The 25,692-nt window shown below is 36.8% G+C and overlaps 1 protein-coding gene across 3 annotated transcripts in view; it reads right to left on the bottom strand.

The window, feature by feature from the left end:
• Window positions 1-25,692, bottom strand: part of SCIN (scinderin) — a 105,754-nt gene that overhangs the window by 27,108 nt on the left and 52,954 nt on the right. For all 3 annotated transcript variants that reach the window (XM_082472700.1, XM_082472699.1, XM_082472701.1), the window contains exons 5-9: window positions 8,801-8,893; window positions 6,461-6,593; window positions 5,970-6,058; window positions 4,929-5,144; window positions 2,618-2,739 (exon numbers count right to left, since the gene is read on the bottom strand). In XM_082472700.1, the coding sequence (XP_082328826.1) occupies window positions 2,618-2,739; window positions 4,929-5,144; window positions 5,970-6,058; window positions 6,461-6,593; window positions 8,801-8,893 (653 nt within the window). The remainder of the gene's footprint in view (window positions 1-2,617; window positions 2,740-4,928; window positions 5,145-5,969; window positions 6,059-6,460; window positions 6,594-8,800; window positions 8,894-25,692) is intronic.

Genomic DNA, 25,692 nt, shown 5'->3' on the forward strand with positions numbered 1-25,692 from the left:
TTCCCTATTTACTTGCTTCCATCGCTCCCATTTTTGCTCCCACTTCGATGTCACTTCTAAGAGCCCTTCACCAATAGCCTAGGAGTGAGCTTGAGTGTCTGTCCCTAATTCCCCAAAGATCACTCAGCTTGGTTTTATCTTAAACCCTTCATATTTCATTGAAATGCCTGATAATCATCTTTCTCTCTTTAAAGTATAAATTCTTGGGCAAGGTTTGTTTTTTTTTTTTCACCACTGTATCTTTAGTATCTAGCTCAGTGCTTGGCACATAGAAAGTGCTCTATGAATACTTTCGTAGGATTGAAGGAATAGCTACTGCGTTTAAAATATACGACCTGATTTAATCTGTTTTAGTTATATCCACATAGTTATTGATATGGATTACAAACTGCTAATTCCTCAAAACATTCTCTTGAGTTACTTATTTAGTCTTTCTTCTTTGATCTGAGTGCTACAATTAATTATATTTTTTACATACCAAAAAGAATTAAGAGGAAGACCAAGAAACAGAATGTAAAAGAAAAGCTGACTCGGAACAATAAATTTATCCCTACAAATGCCACGCTTTGCACACACTTTTCTGAATTAAAATTTTAGAAAAGGAAATTGCAAAATAAGGACACAGCTTCTACCAAGGTATAGCTGCACACAGGCCTTAAAGAGAGCTGCAGATCAAGGTGTGAAATGTTGCTTCACCAGTTACAAAAGTTGTGACCTTGGGTTAAATTACTTAATCTGCCTAAGTCCTCCTTCCTTTTATATCTTTACCTTTCACTTGAAAATAATCTGGTTGTGAGGAAGAAAGATAATATATGGAAACATCTAGCACTTTGCTGGCACAAACATGCTGCTCAAAAAAATGGTTACTATGAAGATGGCATCTTAAACATAGAGCTAAATAGCTAAATACATTCATCTTTGACAGGATATGATGTGACTGTGGAGTCAGAAATGTCCCTGGACACAGTGGTTCTCATTAATGCCACGATGTACATTAGAATCTCAGCAGTCCTACCACCACCTTTATTTGGTATAAAGTGGGGGCCAGGCATTTGGATTTGTGAAAAACTGTCCAGGTTAGTATGTGCAGCTAGTGTTGGGAACCACTGCCTAAGGCAGTGCCTGTCAATCATTAAAGTGCGTATGAATCATCCTGAGATCTTGTTAAAATGCAGGTTCTACTTTAGTGGGTCAAAGATGGGGCCTGACATTTTTCTAACCAGCTCCCTAGTGATGCCCATGCTTTTGGTTCACAGACCACCCTTTGGGTACCAAGAACTATGGGATAGGGATAATCATCTCATCTCCTTTACTTGGTTAAGCTCAAGGCACTGGCCAGTATAAGTGTTAAGTGGTCACACGATGTCTCTGTCATCTGGTGGGACGCTGACCAGAGAGAAATGTCACGATAACAGCAGACACCTGAGTCTGCATACATTCAATATGTTCCCTGAAGATTGCCATCACCATGTAGGCAAAGGCAGGATCCTGCTTCACCCTTGCGCCTTTGGCCTACACCCCTCAGCTTTAAGATTTTTTTTTTTTTTAAGTATTTGTTTATTTATTTATTTATGGTTGTGTTGGGTCTTCGTTTCTGTGCGAGGGCTTTCTCTAGTTGTGGCAAGTGGGGACCACTCTTCATCGCGGTGTGCAGGCCTCTCACTATCGCGGCCTCTCTTGTTGCGGAGCACAGGCTCCAGACGCGCAGGCTCAGTAATTGTGGCTCACGGGCCCAGCTGCTCCGCGGCACGTGGGATCTTCCCAGACCAGGGCTCCAACCCGTGTCCCCTGCATTGGCAGGCAGATTCTCAACCACTGCGCCACCAGGGAAGCCCCTTTAAGATCTTTTTTGAAAATTCTTTTTTTTTTCTCAGTCTTCTCAGAAATATTCTACTTTTCCTGATTTCACTTAAAAAAAAGTTTGAGAATCCCACATTGCATGATTTGTCGCAGAATCCCTGTCCCTTTGGAATAGTCCAGCATGCTATGTGTACTTCACTTACTTGGTTGGACACTCCCCATGGGCACTGACTCTCTCTAAGTAAACTTAACCTTCAGTTAACTCAAGTCATTATGCAAAAACCATACGAGATATGGATGCAATGGCATTTTTCTTCATTACTGCTATGAATTTCATGAGGACAAAGAATAAGGATGCATCAATTTGAGGTCTCTGGAGTATGAAATAGAATCATAAATTATATGCATGCCTTAGAGGATTTGCATCATTGAAATGTTGCAGCTCCAATCAAGATGGGCTCTGTGAATTTTAACAATAAGAAGACATGGTACCTGATGCCAGTTGGAGTGTTAGCTTGCATAGGAGATGAGTTATTCAACTGCATATCCACTAAAGGAACACTACCCTTGGGCTATCAGAACCTTTCTCCTAGATTAGAAAGGATGACACTTATCTAACCCCCCCTGCTTGTGGACAGCAGCTGCAGAATACAGTCAAAATCATATCGAAAGAATACTACTTGCATGTTATACAAATCTCACGGGCATATTTATAGGATAATTCTACCCCCTACTGCATGGAATTTAATGAAATTTAACTTTGGAGCAAAATGTGGCCTCTACGGAACTTGAGATCTTATGAAAGAGGGAGACTTACCAGGTGTAGATAATCCGTCCTCTGGGATAAGTGTAGAGTATAATGTAGCAGTCACCACCATAGAATTCACCATACGAGTTTCGGTCAATTTCGATCCTACCATTATTTTCTACACGCCAAATCTAAAAGTAATGAAATATGTGTACCAAAATCAAAATTTTCTTGATCTAATGATACTTCTCAGAGGTTTAAAAAACATTTTGGTTTAGATCTGTCATTAAGCAACTTTTAAATTACTTTTCTAACTAGTTTACAAATTAAGCAACAGGAAGAAATTTTTATCAATTTGGCAATTTGGTTATTGACTTTTTAAGCACTTATAGTTCTTTGGTACCCTTCATAGTACTTAGCTCAGTTCTGAGCCTGTTGATTAATAAGTACATATTGTTTGATCAATTAGTGAAAATAACATGACACTCTAGTGGAATAACAAACTGAAATATTCCGCTCAGAAATACATCTCTTAACTTACATAAAATTTTTCATCAGTTGGGAAGTAATTTTTTTTTAATTTCTTTTTCCCTGTGTTTTAAGCCATGAGACTATTGTTTTCCCAGGTAAGAGTGGCAGATTGTGACCAAATAATAAAAATACCAATTGCATGACTTCTATTTTCAAAAGCCACCATCTAGGCATGAGACTGATTAAGATAAAAGCAGGCAGAACTAGTTATTTTCTATTTCCTTATCCTCGTCACAGATTAAAGACACTTTTAATTAAGGATTAAAAGTTGGAGAGATGAGAGTTGTAAATGAAACGGGAAAGTAACACTTGAGTGAGAGACTGCAGGCACTGTGTGCGAGCACCATCCTGCCTGGGTCCTGGGGAGGCTCAGGATGGTCCCTTTGCTTTGAAATAAGGAGATGAGCAAGTGCAGAAGAGCAGTGCAGAGTTTTCAGAGAGCAGCCTTCCCACGCCATCCCAGAGGAACAATGGCAGCATGGCCTGGCTAAACCCAAAAACCTAGAGAAAGCCCTGGATGTTAATATCCCTGGGATGGCATGGGAGGGCATCTCAGAGATGCTGTGCCCTAACGTGGAGACTGCAGCTGGGACACACTTGGTGCTGGGAGCCACGTTTGCCACGGGGTCTGCTGGCTGTGTTGACCTCCAGAAAAGGATGTCTGAGCAGGAGACAGACCCAGCCCCAGAAGCTAATACCCCTCTGACAGCGATCATGGTCAGGGGCGGGGGGTGGTGGTGGGGCACTTCTCCCTTTGCAGTTCCCACAACCCCTGCACAGCTTAGATTCACACTTCATGTCTTTGAAAAGAGAAAAAACTCTTAAATCTTTTTACTATATACTTTGGTCCAAGGATTGTGATAAGCCCTGGGAATAGAGAGATAAATTATTCAATTCCCTCCCTCAAGGAACTGACAAGAGGTCTGGGAGGAGAAACCTGTAAGTAAATGAACAATTCTGTGGTACTTATATGATAAATTCTATGAAGAGTATTACTTATGGCTTAAGCACAGAGAAAGGTCATTTCAGTGTGGAGGGAAGGCTTCTCAGAAGAGGTGCAGCTTGTGACTTAACGGAGTTACAAAGGAGGAATGGGAATGTTAGCCAGATGGCAGAGGGGAAGAGTGCTCAAGGCTGTGGAAGGCTGAGGTGCAGACAGCAAGGGTCAATCATGGAGGTCTGGGAGGCCCACCTGAGGATGGACGTTCCCAGGAAGACTGCGGAGAGCCACCAACATTATTCTAGAATGGAAGTGACATTATCCAGTGTCCCTTAAGTTAGATGACCCAACAGCAGATTAAATGTCAAGAGATTTTAGTTAGGGAGAATTCTTAGGAGGGTTTTAACAATTTTTGTCCAAAAATAGCAATAACCAACAAACTCAATTTGAATGCTCTAAAAATATCTGTGATTTTGGCACATGACACATGCCTGATTTGCCTTTGTGAATGCCTCTACGGTGCAAGGGAAGGACAGACTTATGTAGTGGGTGCTTTTGGAGCAATGCGCCCTCACTGGACAATCCCAGTTCCAAGGGCAGGAGCATTTCTGGACCAGGAAACAAGATGGAGATGGCTGGGTTGCACGGAGGCCTCTAAGGTGATAATTAGGTGATCTTGCACAAATCGCCTAACTTCTCAGAATCTCAGCACACACACCGTAAACTAGGCCTGAAGGCCAGACAACAGCTCTTCCAGCTTTGAACTCCCTGGTTTAATATACAGTCTTGAACCATTTTATTAATAATAAAAATTCACAATTTACAAAGTTTCCTGAAGTTATATTTCCACATATCTTGGCATAAATGGGCTTGACAAGGACAAACAAATGAACAAAAACATGTAAATACCTCCACTTTGCCAGAACCATCATCCACCATATTATGCTGGGCTGCCATTTGTGGAGAACTGTGTAATTTTGAGGCGTCAAATGGAATTTGTTTTATCTGAGCCACTTTCTCAGTGACATATACTTTCCCAAAGCCATCACTCTGATCTTTATCTCTCCAGTCCTTAAAGAACTGTTTGAAGATTGGTGTTTCACCTCCTTCTGGAAGAACTTGAATCTGAAATTTTAAAAATAATAATAATTATAAACAGAAAAATAAGAGACCAAGGAGAAACATTAATCTAGTAGTGGAGGAAAAACACTGAGGAAATGCAAAGATGATCCTCTTTTTTGTGATGACAGATGAAAACTTAGAAGCTGGGATCCTGAATTGAATGCAAAAGGGAAGGTTATCAAATACGAAGCTAAAACAATGCAACCTGGCTTTTTTTTTTTCTTACGGCTAAAGTAATTGCCACTGAATCTGGATGTTTGAGAGAAGAATAAAGTTATTTCGTATGTTACCATTACAGTCAAATAAGTTTGACTGTTTTCCTACACTAGGTTCATAAGATGTCTGTGACCTGAAAGAAATGATCTCATTGTGTTACTTGTGCCAGGACATAAAAATGAAGAGAAAAGATGAGGCTGAGCGATTCAGAAAAGAAAAGCAACTAGCCAGTGTCTATGTTGATCTCCATGAAGGCAAATATTCTCTGGGCATTAGTCCATGTCTATACAAATTGCTCTAAGGAATAACTGATAAATGCTCTCAGTTAATTCAACTGTGGTTGATCATCTTGACTTAAAGGCTGTGGAGGAAGTGGATGTGTTCTTATTCTCATCACAAAGTCCCGTGGAAGGTCTGATCTCCAATTTCTGCAAAATTCCATCCTCCACACAGATATAGTTCTAGGGACACATGATACAGCATGGCACACATGTGAGAATGACTTCCGTGCATACGTTATTTTGAACCAAATTCTTTCATGAGTTTTGTGGCGATGTCATGAGCTCCCATGTTTAAAAACATTTTTTCTAGCCAGTTCATTTCCACACATACCTGAGTATTAGTAGAATAATGCATTTGTTCTAGGAATTCTTCAGCTGTCTTCATGGCAGCCTTTCTCTCCTGGGGATTAGCATCTCTACCTAACATGCAAGATATATGAAAGAGACAGAATTTCAGAGAAGCAAGGTATTATATGATTAAGAAATACTTGTGCACCAAAAAATAAACATAATTATAACTGAATTTAACTACAACCCTGAAAGAATAGCAGAATTTTCCTAGTATACTAAATATATTTAATAATATTGTAATGAACACTCTGTATAAAAAAGATTCTTTTTATAGTGCCCAAAGGCTTTCTTTCACCCCCTCATCCCTGGTAAATAATGCTGGTAGGAAGAAAATATGGTTTTGATGTCTGCATTTTACAGATCACACAGAAAGGTAAGGTTTCTTTAAGTCAGAAAAGATGTTTTATTTACCTTTCCGAAGAAATATGTATAAATCTGAAATACATCAACAATACCAATGGCATTTTTTACCTTTCCATACAAAAATCTGTTTTGCAGCACCGTGGTCCAAAATGAAGCATTCTTCAGAAAGCAGCATCGCCATGGAGAAGGGGTTTTCTTCTGCCACCATGCTCACTTTCATGGAGCCACTGGCATCTGAAACCTAACATGAAAACCATGAGCTTGCTTGGGGATGATCAATATGTTCTAAACTCTTTGATCATGGTGATGGTTGCACAACTCTGTACATGTAATAAAAACCACTGAATTGTACACTTTAAATGGATAAACTTTATAATCTGTAAATTATATCTCAACAAAGCTATTTCAAAGAAAACAAACAAACAAAAAACCCCATGAGCCCAGTTATACCCTTAGAAAGACTTTTTAAAAGTCCTTTGCGGTAAAAGTGTTACTAATAAAAAGTTAAATTTCAACACAGAAAATAATAATGATAAAAATAATAATGGATAAGGTTTGTTGTGATTCCATATATACTAGGCACCACACAATGAACTTTAACAAGATTATTTCTTAATTTTTATTAATACAACAATCTTTTTTTTTCCAACAATCTTTTAAATAGGTAATAACCTTACACTCATTGCACACACACAAAAAGCTGAAGCTTAAACATTCATTCATTCAACATTTACTGAGTACTATCATATGCCAGACACTGTGCTAAGGAAGGCATTGATATATTACAGTTTATGCTTACAGATTTTTTTCAATATGGGGCCTGTAATTTACCTCAATTTATTTAAATACTTTGTGTAAATTATCAAAGTAAATACCATCTGTCACAAATAAAATTGTGTCACAAGTAAACTTACCTAGACTCTTGAACTTTGTAAATGACTATAGAATTTTTTTTTTTTAAGTTGCAGGTGATCTTACAAAATTTGCTAGGTTAGAATTCACTGTTTTTCAAAGGCCTGGTAGGCTGCAAGGTAATCCACCTGGGCACTTGTTAAATAAGCAGATTTGAGGGCCCTCCCTAGATCAGTGGTGGGGTTTTGCAGCACTGTGGTAGGGCTTGAACTCTGTATTTTTAGAAATCACCCTAGGTGACTCTGCTTCCCAGCTCTGTTCAGCAATCCCAAATTAAATATTTTCAAAAGGACTTTAGAGTTGGATGTATGCAATACATTACAGATCCACTAGAGGGAGCACTGTTTCAGGATTAACATGTTCACATTTAAAACTTTCCCTTCTCCCATAATGCTGTCCAAGAGGGAGAACAGGTTTGTTTGATGATGTGGCATAAAAGATATTTGTTAAACTGTTGCAATTGGGTTTTAGAAAACAGTAATAAAAAAATAAGCAGCCACAAAGTCTTTAGAATAACAATTTCTGTGTGGCTTATATTAAAATTATCAGTATTTAGGAGTGGTAACCACATTTTCCTTTGCCATCTAGGAGGCAAAGAATCTACTTCCCCTTCCGTTCTACAAGAAGGAAGTTCTTCTATACAAGTTAGTAACTTGATCTTCATTTAAAATCACAGCGTGTCTGAGCCAGAAGATCCCTTTAACGAGCAGCAAATATAATTCCTTCTCCTAAGAGATGAGAAAACTATTCAGTTCTGCAGGGAGATTAAGGCCTGCTCCAAATCACCTGCTTAGAAAGTTACAAGGGGAGGGAATGCTTGAAGGATCCCATCTGAACCGTCTCCTCAACTGGTACATCTTGTGGATTTTGTTACCCTCACCAGCAATAAAATCATAAAATTGTGGAGTTGGAAGGAACCTGAGTAATCTTCTAATTTAATTTCTCTCCTTTTTTTTTTTTCAGATAAGAAAACTAAGACCCAGAATGGCCATGTCTTGCCCAAGGTCACCCAGGCAGTCCTTCCCACAGAGCTGACATGGAACTAAGTCTGCCAACGCCCAGGACAGTTTTTACCCTGTTTCCTTCCAGCTGTTTGATCTGATAGCCTTGCGCTTATAACAAAGAAAGCCTCCATGATGGCTAAACAGGATATTTTAAATAAGGGGATGATTTTATAGCTTATTAAGATTTTATAAGAAAAAGCTTACAAAGTTTTTGTACTTCATGAGGGAAACATTTTATTGAATGTAATGTATCAAAACATATTGTTGCAAACGAATACGGCAACAATGTATAATTTTATTTAAATCACAGCAAATTATTATTTGCTGTTTTTAATAAAAATTTTAAAAGTAATAGAAAGAGGAATTTAAATAACTATGCTAGAGCAAAGAACGGATTCTGCCCACACATTTCTCTTTGAGGGCAATGAGGAGACTTGCCATCTGCAGCAAAGAGTCCCTCCCAGTACAGGCCCCCCCCCCCAGCAGCTTGCAGTCCAGTAAAAACAACAGAACTCCCTCACAGTGAACCCACCATGTAGAGTTTAGCCATTTTCCTGTTAGTTATGTCTGCTATAATGTCGTCATCCTCTTCTCCATCCCTAAGCTCCGGCTTTTCCCCTAAAACCTGGAAAAAAAAAGTGCACAAATAAAAGATAAAGACCACTCATTAATGGTGCACAGTTAAAAAAAAAAAAAGTAAAACAGCTTACATTTCTAAAGTCATAGATTATAAAATATTGGCAATCAAAATGACCAGGCTCAGACATGTCTCACCAGTCATATTAAATTGTCCTTTTACCATGGGTCAAATCAATCAATGGCATTTAGTAAACACTGAGTTTGCTGGTGATATGAAGGAGAAAGTGAAATCCCAAACTTGAAAGTGTAGGTCTCCGTATTATTGAAAACTAGTAGAAATTAATTAAAATTTGAGTTCTACGTTCAGTTCTACACATGGAATTTCTTCCATGACCTCTGCCTCTAGAAGCAATCTATAGGTTTTATTAATTTATTATCACAAAGACTTGGTCAAAATTACTATCTGAGGGTAGAGTACTATTATCATTATTGATTTAGACTAGATAAAGTGTAAGTTAACCACACCATGCTTTGTTTCCTGCTGTATTTTTGGCACAGAACAAATGAATGTTGAATGAATGAATGCATTTATTTGTTCTTTGCATATCTGATGCAATCCAAAAGTTCAAGTAAAGCATTTGGTAGAAAATACATTTGAATCTGCTTTGAATTTCTGTACACCAAAATCACAAAAAAAGTCTATAAAGCACCTTAATTAATTCATTTAATTAATTGACATAAATATCATAGGATGTTAAGGACGGGAATCAAATATAAATTTATTGAAAACAATGTGATTTTTATAACAATACATAGATATAATTTCAAGTTTAGAAAATACAAAGAAGCTATTCACTTAGATTCAATAAATATTTAATATACAATGAGATTCCTTGCATAATGCATTTTATAGTCAGTATTCCTTACAATATATTGTGTGAAAATATATACTGCTGAATACCAGACGACAATAAAAATGTATATAAATTCTAATCCTTGCATGAGCACGCCACAGCCTCGAGTTTAGAAATACATTAAAGACTTATTTCCTCTCAGAATATGCCCATCTTTTTGTTTATACAGTGATCAATAAAACCCTTTAATTACTGACCACACTAAATGATTATAATATAGTTTTTCTTTTTTTACTAAAAGTAGGATCAAGACAAAAATTAAAATACAACCAAAAGTGCTTTTTTTAAAAAACAGTTTTACCTTGGTAGAAATATGTGTAACTTACAAGAGCAGTGAAAGGTCTCATATACCCTTTAGAAATTGTACTTCAACCAAGACGGTCGTTTGGAATCAACAGTTTGGGTTAAGGACATATTTAATCCTGGGAAGTCTCGCAGTGGACTAAGTAAGTCTGAGATTTGGGGCATACTCGAACTTTTAATTTTCAGACAACAATTCCCATATTAGCTAGGGATCTTAATTAGCCTCTCAAAGGACTGTAGCATAGTTGGAAATTGAACCCAGGGAATTTACCAGAAACAGGCTTAACTCCAGAGGTACAGGGAGGCTGTATATTGCCAGGTATCATTTTAAAATTCAGTTCAACAACTAAGCATTTACCAAACACCTCACTGGGATATACAAAAGAGTTTCCAACCACCCTGCACAACGCTTAAAAACTTTACATCCTTCCTAGAAAGAGGAAAATAGTTTAATACGTTCACCTTATCAACTATGCCATACATTTTGGTCTTTGAAATAAACTGTAAATACAGCTTTTCTTTTTCTCTACAGGTAGGATAATGCCTAAATTTAAAACACCCATTTTAGGTTTCTCAAGTGATGAGCATTTAGCTCATGTAACCCTTTGTGTATGAAATAACATATACTTTGACAATCTAAAGAGGAAGGCGAAGAGAGAAGCCTTATCTCAGGATGTTCCATGAAAGTTTCATCTATTGTTCTAGCCAAGACCTGCCACTCCAGCTTGGAGCCCCCCTTTCCTTCAATTATTTTCTATAAATTTCTACTTAAAAGTACCACCATCCTCCAACATGCTCCAAACTTACCTTATCTTTCCACAAAACTGACCATTCTCAATTCTCTGTTTGTGTCAGGGAATCTCTATTCCTCTATTTACCTGGACTTAAAATCATGTCGTCAGTTTTGAATACTTCCTGTCCTCTACTTTGAGTCTCCTAGCCTCTTAGTCATTAAATTCTCCTTCTTTATGATGAAGCTTAGAGTCACTGTTTCCTATCTACATTCATCCCCACCCTAATGAAGTTCTTCATCACCCAAGTCACGGCGTGTGCCTACTCCTGTCAATTCCCTCCTGCCTTCAGTCCCCCCTCATGTTTTCATCCAGAAAGTTATCCTGTGCAATGGCTGGAAGGCCCATCTTATTTCACTTTACTCCAATGCTTTAAGAATATGACTCCAGAAAAAGATTTATATCTTTTATCTGCAGCAGTGATTCTTAAGGTTCAATGTGCTCAAGCAACATCTGAGTAACTTGATAAAATACAGATTCCCAACTGCCAGCTATTAAGTCAGTGGATCTGGGGTGAAGCCCAGGATTCTGCAACTCCAGATGATTCTGAATTGGATGCTTACTGACAGAGCCCCAACTCTTCTCTCTGGATTCCAAGACTCCTCAAGAGGCTGGATGTGACCTACTTGGCATTATTTCCCAGCATCTACCAAGTAGCCTTCTCTAATCAAGCTCATGTTTCCCATGTGCCCTGGGAGCCATGCACTTTCCTTCCCCAGGGCTGTACCTAATGCTCCTAGGTTGACTGGCTGTGGCAGAAGCAAAACTGAACAATTATTCTTTGGTTGATTCAGTTAATTATAATTAGCACAGTAATAGTTACCACTCATTGGATGTCTACTATGAGTCACACACTGGATCAGGAGCTTTAGACACATGTAATTTAAATCTTATAAGAGCTCCCATTAACCAGATACTGTTATCAATCACCATTTTACAGAAAAGGTCACTGATGCTCAAAGAGGCAAAGCAATTGTTTCACAAAGCTGCTAAGTGTTGAGACTGAGATTCTGGTATAGGTTCCTTTAATGCCATTTCTGTAACTTTTAGAATAATTGGTTGCATACTTTCCTAAATCAAGAGAAACTAGGCAAGTCTTTGAAATGGACAAAAAGATTCTTTCCATGGATGGTGTCTAAAGGACCCTTCTGGTGATCCGATGTTACAGAGGTCTGCACCTTTCCTTCTCTTTGAGTTATTTTTTAATCCAGTAGAAGACTGATAGCAGCAAATGATTTTGCCCACAGAGATGCACAGGAATGTTGTCTGGTGGAGATGAAACTAATTTCTGCCGTGTGGAAGAGGCCAGTTTTGCAGTTACTAGCAAATTCATTTCAACACTGATTGCCCATACCTTTGTCTGTTCTTTGGGTACTCTTTGAACTCATTATAATATCTTAGTTGTTTTATTAGTGAATGACTTAAATAACATCTTTGACATGGTTATTTTATATTTGTCTGAGATTCATGATTTTACTTCTTTGAAAACTATCCTTTAACACATAGTACCCCACTTGTCTCAACCACAGATACTGGAATCTGTTTATATATTTATTGCCTTTTACTTTGTTACATGTATTCAGCTAACACTTTTCAAGTCCATTATGTGCCACACTAAGTACTTTAAAAATTTAATGTAACCGATGCTTACATGTTACTATGTACCAGACACCATTCTAAGCACTTTACATTTATTAAATCATTTCATCTTCATAACAAGCCTATGAGGTGGCACTGTTATTATCCTATTTTACGCCTTAAGAAACAGACTAAGTAACTTGACCAAGGTCACGCAGCCAGTAATTGACAAAGTCGGGATTTGAGCTCTGGCTCCAGAGTGTGTGTTCTCAACTAACAGGCTGTGCTGCCTCTTGTAGATACTTCAAAAGATCTTCACTTAACTGTTTAGGCCTTGTCTCTGGAGATAAAGCAGAAGTTTTTTCATAGCAGAGACTGTACAGGGGCCACGTTTATTTCTCCCATTCGGATCAGAACAATGCCAGCAAATACCACAGGTGGCACGCGTCCCATACACTATGGTTACGGTGCTCTGCCTTCCTCTCCACGTAGCTTTCATCTTTCTCCAGATCCTCTCTGTCTACTCCCCTTTCCTCTTGGTTCTGCCTATGCTGTGGGCATTAAAGGTCAAAAGAGAGAAGTTCTCTCATCATATCAGAGTGCTGTGGGAGCAGGCAGCCCTTAAAGAGAAGATACAACAGGGTGCAACAAACATGAAAGAGCTACTGAAAAATGTAAAATAACAGCAACAATACTTCTTTACCCATAAAACTGTCAAAGGTCAGGAGAAAACTGACCGTATCTAGTGCTGGGAAAGATTCAGTATTCTACCAGGCACCCTGCTGAGAAGGAAAATTCTTAAAAGTGATGACCAGTAGATAACAGAAACCTTAAAAGCATGCCTATCATTTAGTCCAATTATTCTATTCTAGTAGTTTATTCTAAAGAAATAATTTAAATGTATGCAAAAAATTAATTTAATGAATTCACCACAGCATTATATAATATTAAAAAATGCAAACCACCTAAATGTCCAACATGGAAGGAAGTGATTAAATAAATTAGGCTACATCCAAACAATGGAAAACTATACAGTCATTATAATATCAAAAATTAGTTGATTATCAGGAAAATCTTCATAACATTTCAAATAAAAATCTAGATTTCAAAGCATTATCTACGGTATGAACTCTTTCTTGTAAAAGCACAGAGCTGCATATGTGAAAACAAAGATTAGAAAAAATTTGGTCACTCTTTTTTCAAAGGTGGGACTTGGGGTGATATTTTTCTCTACTACAGCTATATTTTGTAAAATTTCAACAAGAAACATGTATTTTTCTTTAATAAATAAAACCGTAAAAATTTTATTAGGAAAAACGCTGACCTCTTGAATTTGTTTTGCTCCCAGTAGAATAAACTGCAGTATTTTATTACTTCAAATAGAGTTAATATCACTTCATTTTAACTTACAGTCTACCTTAGGCTTCTGCCTCAGCCTTATCCACTCGATTCATCAAAGGATAGTAAATATTACTGGATTCCTAACTGCTCTAAGGCATTTTGGTCAGAGAAGCATTTGTTAATGTAAAGACCTAGAAGGAGCCAGCAGGGGCCCAGGGTTCTTAAGTTTTTAGCTAGGAAATTACGTGGCTCCAAAGATCGCACGGGCTATTTTGTTACAGATGGGATGTGAATACAAAAATGGGAGCATCTATATCTTTTCCTCTCTGTTTTGTCAGTAACATAACGGAAATGCATAACAACTTTAAGACACTATTCCAAGTACGTTAAAGAGGTTGGAAATTTGCGGAAATACAATTTTGTTCTCTGCCTAAATAGACCTTCTTTCCTGCTGTTTACTCTTTGCCTTCAACAGGAGTTCAATTCAAAATAACTCAATAGATATTTATATTAAATCATTAAAGCACATACACAATCCAACTTTAGATTCACAATCCTCTAGCTTCAGAATTTCTAGGTTTTCATGACCTGTGCCAAGACCGTCCTCAGCGTCTTGTATGTTTCTTCTATACGACCCACTGTGGCTTTGTTTTAAAACATAAGTTGGCCTATGTGTAAATTTGTTTTTTCAGAAAGAAGGATGAAGCAGTGAAAAACTTTGCCATATTTCCATAATCCTTACTGAATTTTCACATTTGCAATTGTTTTTATTTTGAATCTTTTAGCCAGCTCCACATATTTTGGATACAAAATTCCAACATTTGCAATCTTGCTCACACAAGATGCATTTTCCCTCCTTCTGATGTCTGACAGAAAAGTCGAGATGCTTGGACGCTCTACAGTAAGTAATTAAAGTGAACAATAAGAAAAGAGGGGATAATACGTGGCCTGGAGGAAGAACAGTACGTAACTCAAAACTCCAGGTCACCTGGGATCAAAATGACCTACCCCGGTGTCAAGTCCTACAGACATTTAACATAGAGTGTCTTATGTACTTCCCAACCCGAGTTCATCTTGACAGATGAGGAAAATGAGGCTGAAAGAGGTTAGGAGTTTGCCTTAGGCCCAAATCTTATACACACGGAAGCGAGGATGTAAACCCCAGGGCTTCCAACTCCTACTGCAGTGCTTTATATAGATAATGAGACATGGCACTGTTCTTACCTTAATTATTTTACTGTAAACGGCTCTGCTTCTTTTTTCACTAAAAAGAGTAAGCTTCCAGGTTCTAAGAGATAAAATTTTAATTACTCAGTAGTTTTTGTGTCTTATTTCCTTTCCCTAACTGGTAAAAAAATCAGTACATTTCAAGCATATGGAAAGAAATTGTTAAAGTGAACTACAGCTTCATAGTTATGGTGTATTTACTTACTTCAACGCATTTTATGCCTTTGGTAAGACTACTATTTGATAATAGGGAAGAAACACATATAAAATGATAGGCAATTCTGAGAAGAGCCGCGAACTCCTTTAGCCAGCTCCACCTAATCTGGGTATGGTTCCAACAGTTGCTCTCCTGCTTTCTCTCAGTGGTGTGCTTCCCCGCCTTTAAAATACCTTTATCTCTTTATTGATATGTCAAATAAAGGGTAATTTAACATATCAAATAGTGGATAAGGTATTTTAGACTGAGAGAAAGCATGTGAAATACATATTTGGATAAAAGGACAAAGTGAACCAAGCGTCTGCAAAAGAGGGTTCGCTTCATTATCTAGCTCAGGGCTGTCCAGTAGAGTTTTCTGTGACTGCAATATTCCATATCCGTGTGTCCAATACAGTAGTAACTAGCTACCTGTAGCTACTGAGCACCTGAAATGTGACTTATGCGACCAAATAACTACATTTTAAATTTTATTTAATTTTAGCAAATTTAAATCAAACCCTAATCAGCCACACGTCTCACAGAGGCTGTGTTTGACAGTGTAGCTCAGGAGGACTCAGAGAATGCTGTGGCCTTGGGAAACTCATCATGATGCAGGTCTGAACCTCAACATTACTGTAACATCAACGTATTAGAGATTAGATTTAGAGGGTCAAACTCATGAGAAAGTTTACTCATAAATTATTATAATATGGAAAGCTAATCCACAGGTTACTATTACAGAAAGCTAACTTACAAGTTTCTTTAACATGGAAATCCAACTCACAAGTTATTAAAATATGTAAGCCAGAATGTCAACTTTTTAAACTACAGCAGTTGTTTTTCACTGGTTGCATATTAGAACCACCTAGGAGTTATGATAAAGAACACTCAAGTTTGAATCCCATCCGCAGAGATTCTGAATGAAGCCCTGGCACTGTGTATTTGAAGAGCCCCTGGGGCCTGGTTTGGTGATATGATTCAAACCTTTAGTGGCTTCAGCTCTGTTAGCCTGGCTCACTCATCTTAACTATCAGGACAGGTCTGCCAAGTCTTTCTGATTTTCACGTACCTTCACATAAAGAATTTCTCTCCTGGACAAATTAGCAGGCTTGGTAGTCTGGAGACTGTCCTGGGTCAACTCTTAGGTAAAGATTTTAGGCTCTCTGCTCCTTCTGGGGATTATTAAACCCTTTTATTGTAAGATCTCAAAGCCATTTGGACATTTCTACCCGATCAGTGCTTGAATGGACACTTTCATCATTGGCCTTAGGGGTTCCTAATCTCTATGCTTCACAATGGGCAACTCCACCTTTGTCTTTTTGACAATCCCTTCATTTGCTAAAATCAGACAACCTGAGCTGGATGGACCCACAACTAAGTGACTCTGTGACCTTATTCTCATATTTAAAATAGTATGATAAGTAATACCACTCACAATGATTATGATGATTAAGTGAGGTAAATAAACCTGATTCACATATAACATTTAATGAGATTAGGTGGAGTTTTATGGCAAGAGAGTTGTGAGTTTCCTCTTTATCTACATAATTAAGAAAACTTCCAAGCACCAAAATTTAATTGAGCAAACTCAAAATGGCTTTCATGTACTCTGAGGTTCTTGAAAAATATTTGCATACCTTTTATAGTCACATTAAAAGAATGTATTTTCTTTCAAAGAAGATGTCTACCCCAATTACCCTGCACCTAATGCCTCCATAGTATGGATGAAAGGTTGAATGCTGACACTAAGAGATATGAAGGGTCAAGCCAGCCCACTGAGCGCAAAAATTGTGCTACAAAAGCTATTGCTTATGATATGTAATAAAATAGGTATGATTGTCAAAAGTGTGTAGCAAAGTTTTGGAAGTTATAAAATAACTTTACAGCAGATGAGATTCCCATCTCTCTGCATATTTAAGATTTGCATGCTCTGGAATGAAGATCTGCCATGATCTGTGAACCACAGGTCTCCCATTCCCATTCCTACATGGGCAAGTTACATAGTCTCTCTACGACTTACTTTCTTCATAAAGTGAGGATGTAGAGATGCTACTGATGCCCTGCCCATCTCACCTTGGTCTACCTCAGAGGTCATCGCCAGATAATTTCTTAAAGTCCAAAGCCTTCTGCTGTCTGTCTGATGGCATTATCTGGACACCAGGCTGTACTGTATCTACATACAAGGCAGGCTAGAGGTTCTGGGGAGTTAAAACCCAAGGAGTGACCCTCAACAAATGAGGGATGGGAGTTACCAGCTAAATCCTGCAGCCACCTCAGCCTTCAGTGGGCCAGTTCTGAAGTGTTCTCCATACAGTTTCTCAGACGACCCCTCAGGGACTAAGTCCCAGTTGTCTGCAGCAGTAAATAACTTACTAACAAACTACTGCCTCATTTTACTCCTACTCCGCGCTTCCAGTATCATCTTCCAAATAACAATCTGCTCCCAAGTCCTTGTCTCCAAGTTGGCTTTTGGAGGAACACAAACCAAGACAGGGGATAATAACTGTATCCACTTCACAGGGCTGTTGTAAGAATTAAATTAGCTCATCCATGTACAGCCCACAGAAGAATGCCAGTCATATGGTAAACACTGAATGTTTGTCCTGGTGGTGCTCCTGGTGGACCTCCTCTGCAGCAAATAAAATCCATGACAGATTTGTTTCTTAGATTATGGAACTTCTGTGTCAATGATAAGAAGCACTTGCATCATATAAAGAAAAATGCAGCTAGAAAGAGTAAAAAGAGAACAGAAAATTCAGCTGACCAGTGAGCCATTTGCCCTTACCCTTGTAAGGCATGACAAGATGAAATTATGCCATCACCTAGCAATGGAGCACCACGACAGTGAATAGCAGAGCAAATGATATTCAATTGTGGGGCATTTGTTACTTGCTTTGGAACAGTTTTTAGTCAACATATTTGTCTTGTCCACATGTCCTCTATCAGATTTCATCAAAATTTATTTTTAGTTTTGGTTAGCTTTTTTAGTTACCAGCCTTCATTGAAATAGAGCATTGATATTTAATTTCACAGTTACACATGGTATAGGACTTCATTTCCCAGTATATTTGTATGGCTTTTTTGTGTACAGATACTAACAGATTTTCTGTTTAATAGTATGTTAGTACCTCTTTTCTGATTAGTAAAATGTTATGGAATATCCAGAACTGAGGATTTCCTATTGAGAGTTTCCACTGAGAGGATACTGTATTGACAAGAACAAACCATGCTTTCCTGACAAATCCTTCTTACATATAAATATATATATATATGTATATATATACATATATATATATATATATATATATATATATATATATATATATATATATATATATATATACACATACACACACACACACACATCCAAAACAAAGTAATTGTAAAATTGTGATGCACTGGATACCCTTGCAAACATAACAGCAATTCTAATAGCAATAACAACAGTTTTGCATTTGCAGAAGTACTGTCAATATAACCCAGTTCCATCACAGTGCAATCCTTGGCTCTGGATAAACATGACTTAAAATCACAATCTAAATGGTCTCTAACTTCGGGAGTTCTTTCCAATACGTGAACACTTTTCCTCATGATATTAAACAATAATTACAAAATAAATACTAAGGAGTTGTGAATCATTGACTCTTGAAAAGTCAACCTTCTAATATCTGGGCTTGGCTAATTCTTAGCACAAGATGTTAACAGGAAACATATACAATTAATATTACAGTTAACTATTATTATATATTTTAACTATTTAATTTACAAAATGAATGTCAAGGAGTTGTGAATCACTGAATCTTAGAGATCTGACCCTTTGATATTTGAGTTTGGCTAATTCTTAGCATAGGAATAAGAAGAAATTGACCTAAAATTGCTGAAATAAAACATAGTCTTACTGTAAGTTTTTTTTTACTATATATATATAAAATCACTAATATTATAACAAACATGAGGAGAAATATAAATAATAGCGAGACTAGAAACCTGCCATTCTAGTTTAATATTTGTGTTAGTTTATCATTTCAAATATAGAAAAGATCCACCCTTCCATACAACCCATCTGTCTTTGAATTGCATTATCCTGTTGATATGTTCTATCACTGTTCCCTTACTTCAGCTGCAAACTAAAGGAGAAATGACCTCATTCAGAAATGCTTGCCAAGTAGTATTAGTTTGGACTGATTATATAAACGTGACATCTTATCAGTAAGGTCACAAGTCTTCAATGTTGAACTTGGGTGTGACAAAGTGGAAGATTATTTGAAAAATTATTATCTTATTGTTGTATATGGTTAACTATACTTTTACTCTATTTCTTATCTTTGTTCAGAATATTTCAACTTCCCCCACTGGATGAATTGGTGAGGAACAAAATGGATATCTGAATTAAATACTAGACATCCAAATAAAAGATTCATTAAAATAAATGACAATAAATGAATGGTGCCCTGAACAGTGCCTGGCACATAATGTAAGCTATCAATAAATGGTAGATACAAATAGCTACAGCAACTATTGTGCTCTTGGAAGCATCTTAACTTTGCAGCATGCACTACTCATCACCATAATCTTTGGATTTGGGGTGTGTACTAAGTATCATTGCTGTAAAGCAAAACGGGGGAAATGATTTAATTACAATGCAACAGATATAAGAAAAGGAAAGATTTCTATTTTCTGGTACCTCTGATACTTCCTCTCTATACGTAATATGAGGACTAATCTAGAGACAGTGGCAAATATTTTGGATCCCTTTACCTTAAAATTCTTTGAATGGTAAACCCATAAATGGACCTTCTCTCTCCACTTGGCTCTCATAATAATGTTATTTCAATCAGACAACAAATTCTGGTGAATGTCTCTGATGTGCCAGACACCATGCGATGTAAATAGGAAATTCCAAAATACGTCTCAGACATTGTTCAATTTCCCAAAAACTTACAAAAGGAGGTTGGAAAATAAAGGAGGGATAAACAAGGAAGCTAAAACTACTTGGATAGCACACAAAGAGAAGTGTACCTCTCTCACAAAATGTTTTCTGTTGTCTCTTAGTGTTAAAGTGTTTACTGTGCCTATTGACCAAATTAGTATCTCAGGCAACTCAAATTTCCATCCTCACAAAGTACAGAGTTGTGACTAACAGTGAAGTAAGAGGACAACAGAAAATAATTTAATGAGTGGTGTGTGTGCGTTACAAACCCACAAAATAACTATGTTTCACATTTAAGGGGCTCAAAACACCCATGTTTATTCCCTGATGCTAAAAAGCTGTGATTTTGATTCTTATTTATACTATTTTCCTATAAATCTTTAGACCCTTTAAAAATACTCTATACTCACTGTTCCAAAATGATCATGAAGGGGGTTTTCAAAACAGCTCCCCCACTTCTATTATTGGTGCTTCTTTGGTTCATTTGATACTATTTTACAAAGATAAATGGGGATTGATTTATCTAATCAAAAATCATCCCCAGAAAATAAAGTTTCTCCCATTCTCTATGGCATCATTTTCAAAATGATTAAGCATGATTCAAATACACAATGTTATTTTAGTTCAAAGATTAAAATATAATGCCATGTAAATCCAGTAAACTCAAGGTTATGCTATGAAAGCAAATGTTTCCACAGAGAAGCTTCATGGAATGTTGACAAAACTCTAAATTCCCAAATTCCAGCTTGCTTTTTCTTCATCTTTTGCTTTACATGCTGAAACTGTATTACTCTTCCAGTGCTTCGATGATTAAATGTTCAAAATCACTCCTGCTTTGACTTTCTGTAAATTTAAATTGTACAACCTTGGGAAGCGTTAGCACCACCGCCTTTGATGTTAAGCATTGATGTTAAGGATAAGACAAATATATTGGGTGATTTCAAAAACAAAGCTCTACATCTGTGTAGTTCCTTGGAGTGCACGGAGCACATTCACTTTTAACCCAGTGGTGAGGAGAGGCAGCACCGAGACTCTAGGCAGCGGCCACGCACAGCGGTCGAGGCCAGTGGACAGCAGTGATGTGTACTAAACAGCAAGAGGAGTGGACAAAGTGGACACTAAGTGGACGAAAACAGAAATAGTGTCCAAGTTTGCTGAACACTAAATGGGGAGGTGACCTGACCTGGGAAGGAAGATTTTACAGATGGCAGAATCCAACTGCAGCTCCGGGGGACATGCTTTTTTATTCACAGAATGAACAGTTTTAGACACCTGCTGTCTTATTTCTTACTGTGCTAGGTACTCTCACCTGGAGTGTATGCAATCTACCTAATACGTGGGAAGGTAGATAAGCTCAAGACTCAGTTATCACTTTCCAGGAGATGAGTTTTAACTATCAATCTGTAGAAAGAAGACTAGCAGACTCTATGGATTATCCTTATCTAAACACTAACTGCTCCTATATAAATGCAGTTGGTTTTAAAACTTAATCCACCATATGGCTTTGTTCATATCTTCACCAACACTATCATCTAAAACACAGAAAATTTTTTAAAGCAATACTATCCTCTAGAAAACAGGAAGACAAATGTAATTGGTTTTCTAGAACCACAAAGTTCACAGTTAATTGTATTAATTTTCTAAATATTAATGAGCAATGAGTTAGATCTGTGAGCTTCCACAGATATAAAGGCAATGTCTTGTCTTCAAGGAATTTAGAGTAGCACTGTTAAGATATAAATTTCATTGGGCAAAGTACTTTGGGGAAGTATAACTAAAATTTTACTCTTTGCCTAAATAGACATCTAAAGGATAATTTAAGAAATATCTGCACAATTCAACTCTAGATTTTATTTACAAGATAACCAGATGAGCACATCATAAATATCTGATCAACTTCTCAAAAGAACGATTGAATAAATTTTCTTATTTTCAAGTAGTCAATTATGACTTATAGTAACAAGATGAACACAATTCCTATACTGGAAGATCCTCTGGAGATTAATCTATTTTATATGCTATTGTCATATAGTCTAAAATACATAATTTTGGGAGAGATGAATTGGGAGTTTGGGATTAGCAGATGCAAACTATTATGTAGAGAATGGATAAACTATAAGGTCCTACTGTACAGCACAGGAAACTATGTTCCATATCCTGTGATAAACCATAATGGAAAAGAATATGAAAAAGAATGTGTGTATGTATATATATATGTGTATAACTGAATCACTTTGCTGTACAGCAGAAATGAACACAACATTGTAAATCAACTATACTTCAATAAAATAAATTTAAAAAAATAATAAAATAAAATACATAAGTTTTATCATGAGAAGTCTTTCAACCACTGGTGGTATCATTCTGACCGTGTTTTCTCTGGCATTTGAGGACCCTCACAACCTGTTACCACTCTAGGACTATGTTTTAGATTGGGCACATGCTTATCTTCTCAACCAGACAAAAAATTACAGTCTGAACTTTACTGGGAACCAACCCAGTGATCAATAAACACTTATTGGCTCCTCCTCATAGGGAGGATGCCTACACCCTTGCTCTCCGGGTGTGCATCTCTGCCTTGCTTCTGTCTTAACTAAGCAAACTGTTCCTCTGCGTGCTCTCCCACTTGTTGTTGTGCTATGTCTCTAATAATAAACTTTGTACATGCTTCTACAAAAAGAAAAAAACACTTATTAACTGAGATATCATATGACATTCTAATTTTTCTTTCCAATTTTCTTCTTGTACCCAAAATCTAAAATAATGATTGTGCATATGACTTTCCAGGGAGCCTCAGTGTTTTTATAGAAGCAAGAAATCTAACAGTTCAACAACGTAGCATCTGCTAACAATCTCCCTGTAGTATTTTTACTGCCAGGATTCCTTCACTACCATTTACAATGATTATAGACTTAACAAGTTTATTAAATTACATTGAAAAGAACTCTTTCCAGGTTAGAAGAATTAGTTGTTTTGTTGTTGTTTCAAACAACTTGCTCCTTCTTTATCCTCTTTTTGATATCTACCCAATGCTATCTTTTTAAAAATGAAAGTCTATAAAACATACTGATAAGTGATTCACCTTAGCCATTTTTCCTCAAGGGACTTTTAGCCTCCCTCCTAATGTTTTGAGAATGAGTAGAATCAACAAAGAAAGTTTGAGACCTTCGGGCTAGTGAGATATTTAATTTTCCTTCACATTCATTGATTATTTATTTTAAATATGAAAAGAAAAAAGACCAAGAAAAAAGCTTTACATAATTTACATGCAGCTTTTCATCGTAAATATGTTTACAGTTAGGAGAAAACAAGCACTGAGTATACATGACTTTAATTACACGCTTTAGTTAGTTCTGCTTATAGGATTACTTTCATACTTAGGCATACAAGCTTTTAAAAGTGCTGAAGATACAGATAAGAGGTTGACCACACATCCTGTTTCCCCAGACGGTTCTTGTTAATGCATGTTGTGTCCTGCCTGGTTAGTGCCCACTATTACTCTCCAGAGTGTTTTGTTTGAAGGATAAATTTATGATCATCCTAGAGATAAGCCATATTAAAATTGTGTGAAAATAATATTGTGATCAAAAGATAGTTGAACTACCTCTAAATAAAGATCAATTTTTCAAAAGACTCTCCAAAAAAATTTTTTTCAATATTTTCAGTGTTGATCACTTGAATGTGTTATAAAGACATGTTCCAAAAATTCAGCATTGAATATGGAGTCATGACAATTGCATCATTTAACTGGTTGAAAAGTCCTTGATTTCAAGCCATTACCAACCTTTATATATACACTTTCAAAGTTTTTGGAAACAAATAATTTTTTTAAATTCTCATTAAAAATGAGTCATTTAACAGGTCAATTTTATAAGATATTTTGAAAGATTTTTAGATTTTTGGAATCCTCTAGCAAAGTCAACAGTTCCATTAGAGTCTCAGAAAAAGAAGTAGTGTTCCATTATCTTAAACGAGGTAACCTTTTTTGTCTGTGTGCTATGGATCATTTTGGACCATTTTTGAAGCCTATGAACCCCTACTGATAAATGTATTTTTTAAACGTATAAAATAAAATACTTAGTATTACAATGGAAATCAATTATATTAGAATACAACTATCAAAAAATCAAAATATATTTTAAAAAGCAAACATAAAGTAATAAATAAGCTTCTTCATTTGCTCATTAAATAATATTATTGAAAAGCAGGTCTAATAACTGCCATAATTACCAAGTAGTGATGAGCATAAATGATACTTTGAGGTTACCTGCAATACTTACAGTGTGATCTGAAAAGTCACAAGTTCTGCTCATGCTACTGTGGTTTATCAACTACATTCACAATTGGAGAAAATTTTCACAAAGAAACTGGTGAAAATGAAGCTGTAATTTTTTTCCCAACCAAGTTCATGAGCTCTTTGAATTCTATTGTTACAGTACAACATTAAGAAAGCCTAGAAGTCAAACTTGTTTATCATAAGTCCATAGTTAATTCATCAAACAACTACCTACCCTTGTAATCAGGCCACAAAAGAACATTTCTGAAAACAAAAGTTTCCACTGAACGCTTTTTAACAAAAAAAAAAAAGGCTTTCACTCAAAATTCAGTTCAGATCAATTGTGGGTGACAGCTGTCAATCATAATGCAGTATAAATTGAATGTACTGAATGGAAACAAAGTCAGTGTTTTCTAGGATTTTTAGAAACCAAAAAACAAAGAGCCTCTAAAACACAGACATAGCATTTTATATTAAACAGTATGTCCCTTATCCCTATCACTGATATTTTAAAATCAAAGTTACATTTTTACAAATTTTTTTCTTCAGGTTTGCATTTTCTCATTTTAATTTAACAGCATAATATAGTCATCGACTATTTAAGCTTTTCTTTCTCAGAACTTTGAATGAAATCCAATAAGCAAAGACATCAAAAATACACATGCAGGGCTTCCCTGGTGGCGCAGTGGCTGAGAATCTGCCTGCCAATGCAGGGGACATGGGTTCGAGCCCTGGTCTGGGAAGATCCCACATACCGCAGAGCAACTAGGCCCGTGAGCCACAATTGCTGAGCCTGCGCGTCTGGAGCCTGTGCTCCTCAACAAGAGAGGCCGCGATAATGAGAGGCCCGCGCACTGCGATGAAGAGTGGCCCCCACTTGCTGCAACTAGAGAAAGCCCTCGTACAGAAACGAAGACCAACACAGACATAAATAAATAAATAATAAATACATTTAAAAAAAAAAAATACACATGCACAGTTAAGGCCCTCGGTCTCTGTGGTTTCATTTCCTAGAACAGACTACAAATGACTGGTAATTAAACACAGCCATTGCCTGAGATCATTGGAATCTAAAGGGACCAAGAAGCCATTTTGTCTAACCCTCACTTTACAAATGAGGAACCAGAGACAATGAGAGTTTAAGGGACTTTCCAAGATGACCATGGAGAAGCTAGCCTGACAGTTAATGCAACACTCCCTCTAGCTCCCTACAAGGGCAGACTGTGTCCTTGGCTCCACTTCTATTGAAGTATAGTTATTGAGACAAGAGGTTATAATCAATTAGAAAT

Source organism: Balaenoptera physalus (genome assembly GCF_965194825.1).
Source record: "Balaenoptera physalus genome assembly, chromosome: 8".
NCBI lineage: Eukaryota > Metazoa > Chordata > Mammalia > Artiodactyla > Balaenopteridae > Balaenoptera > Balaenoptera physalus.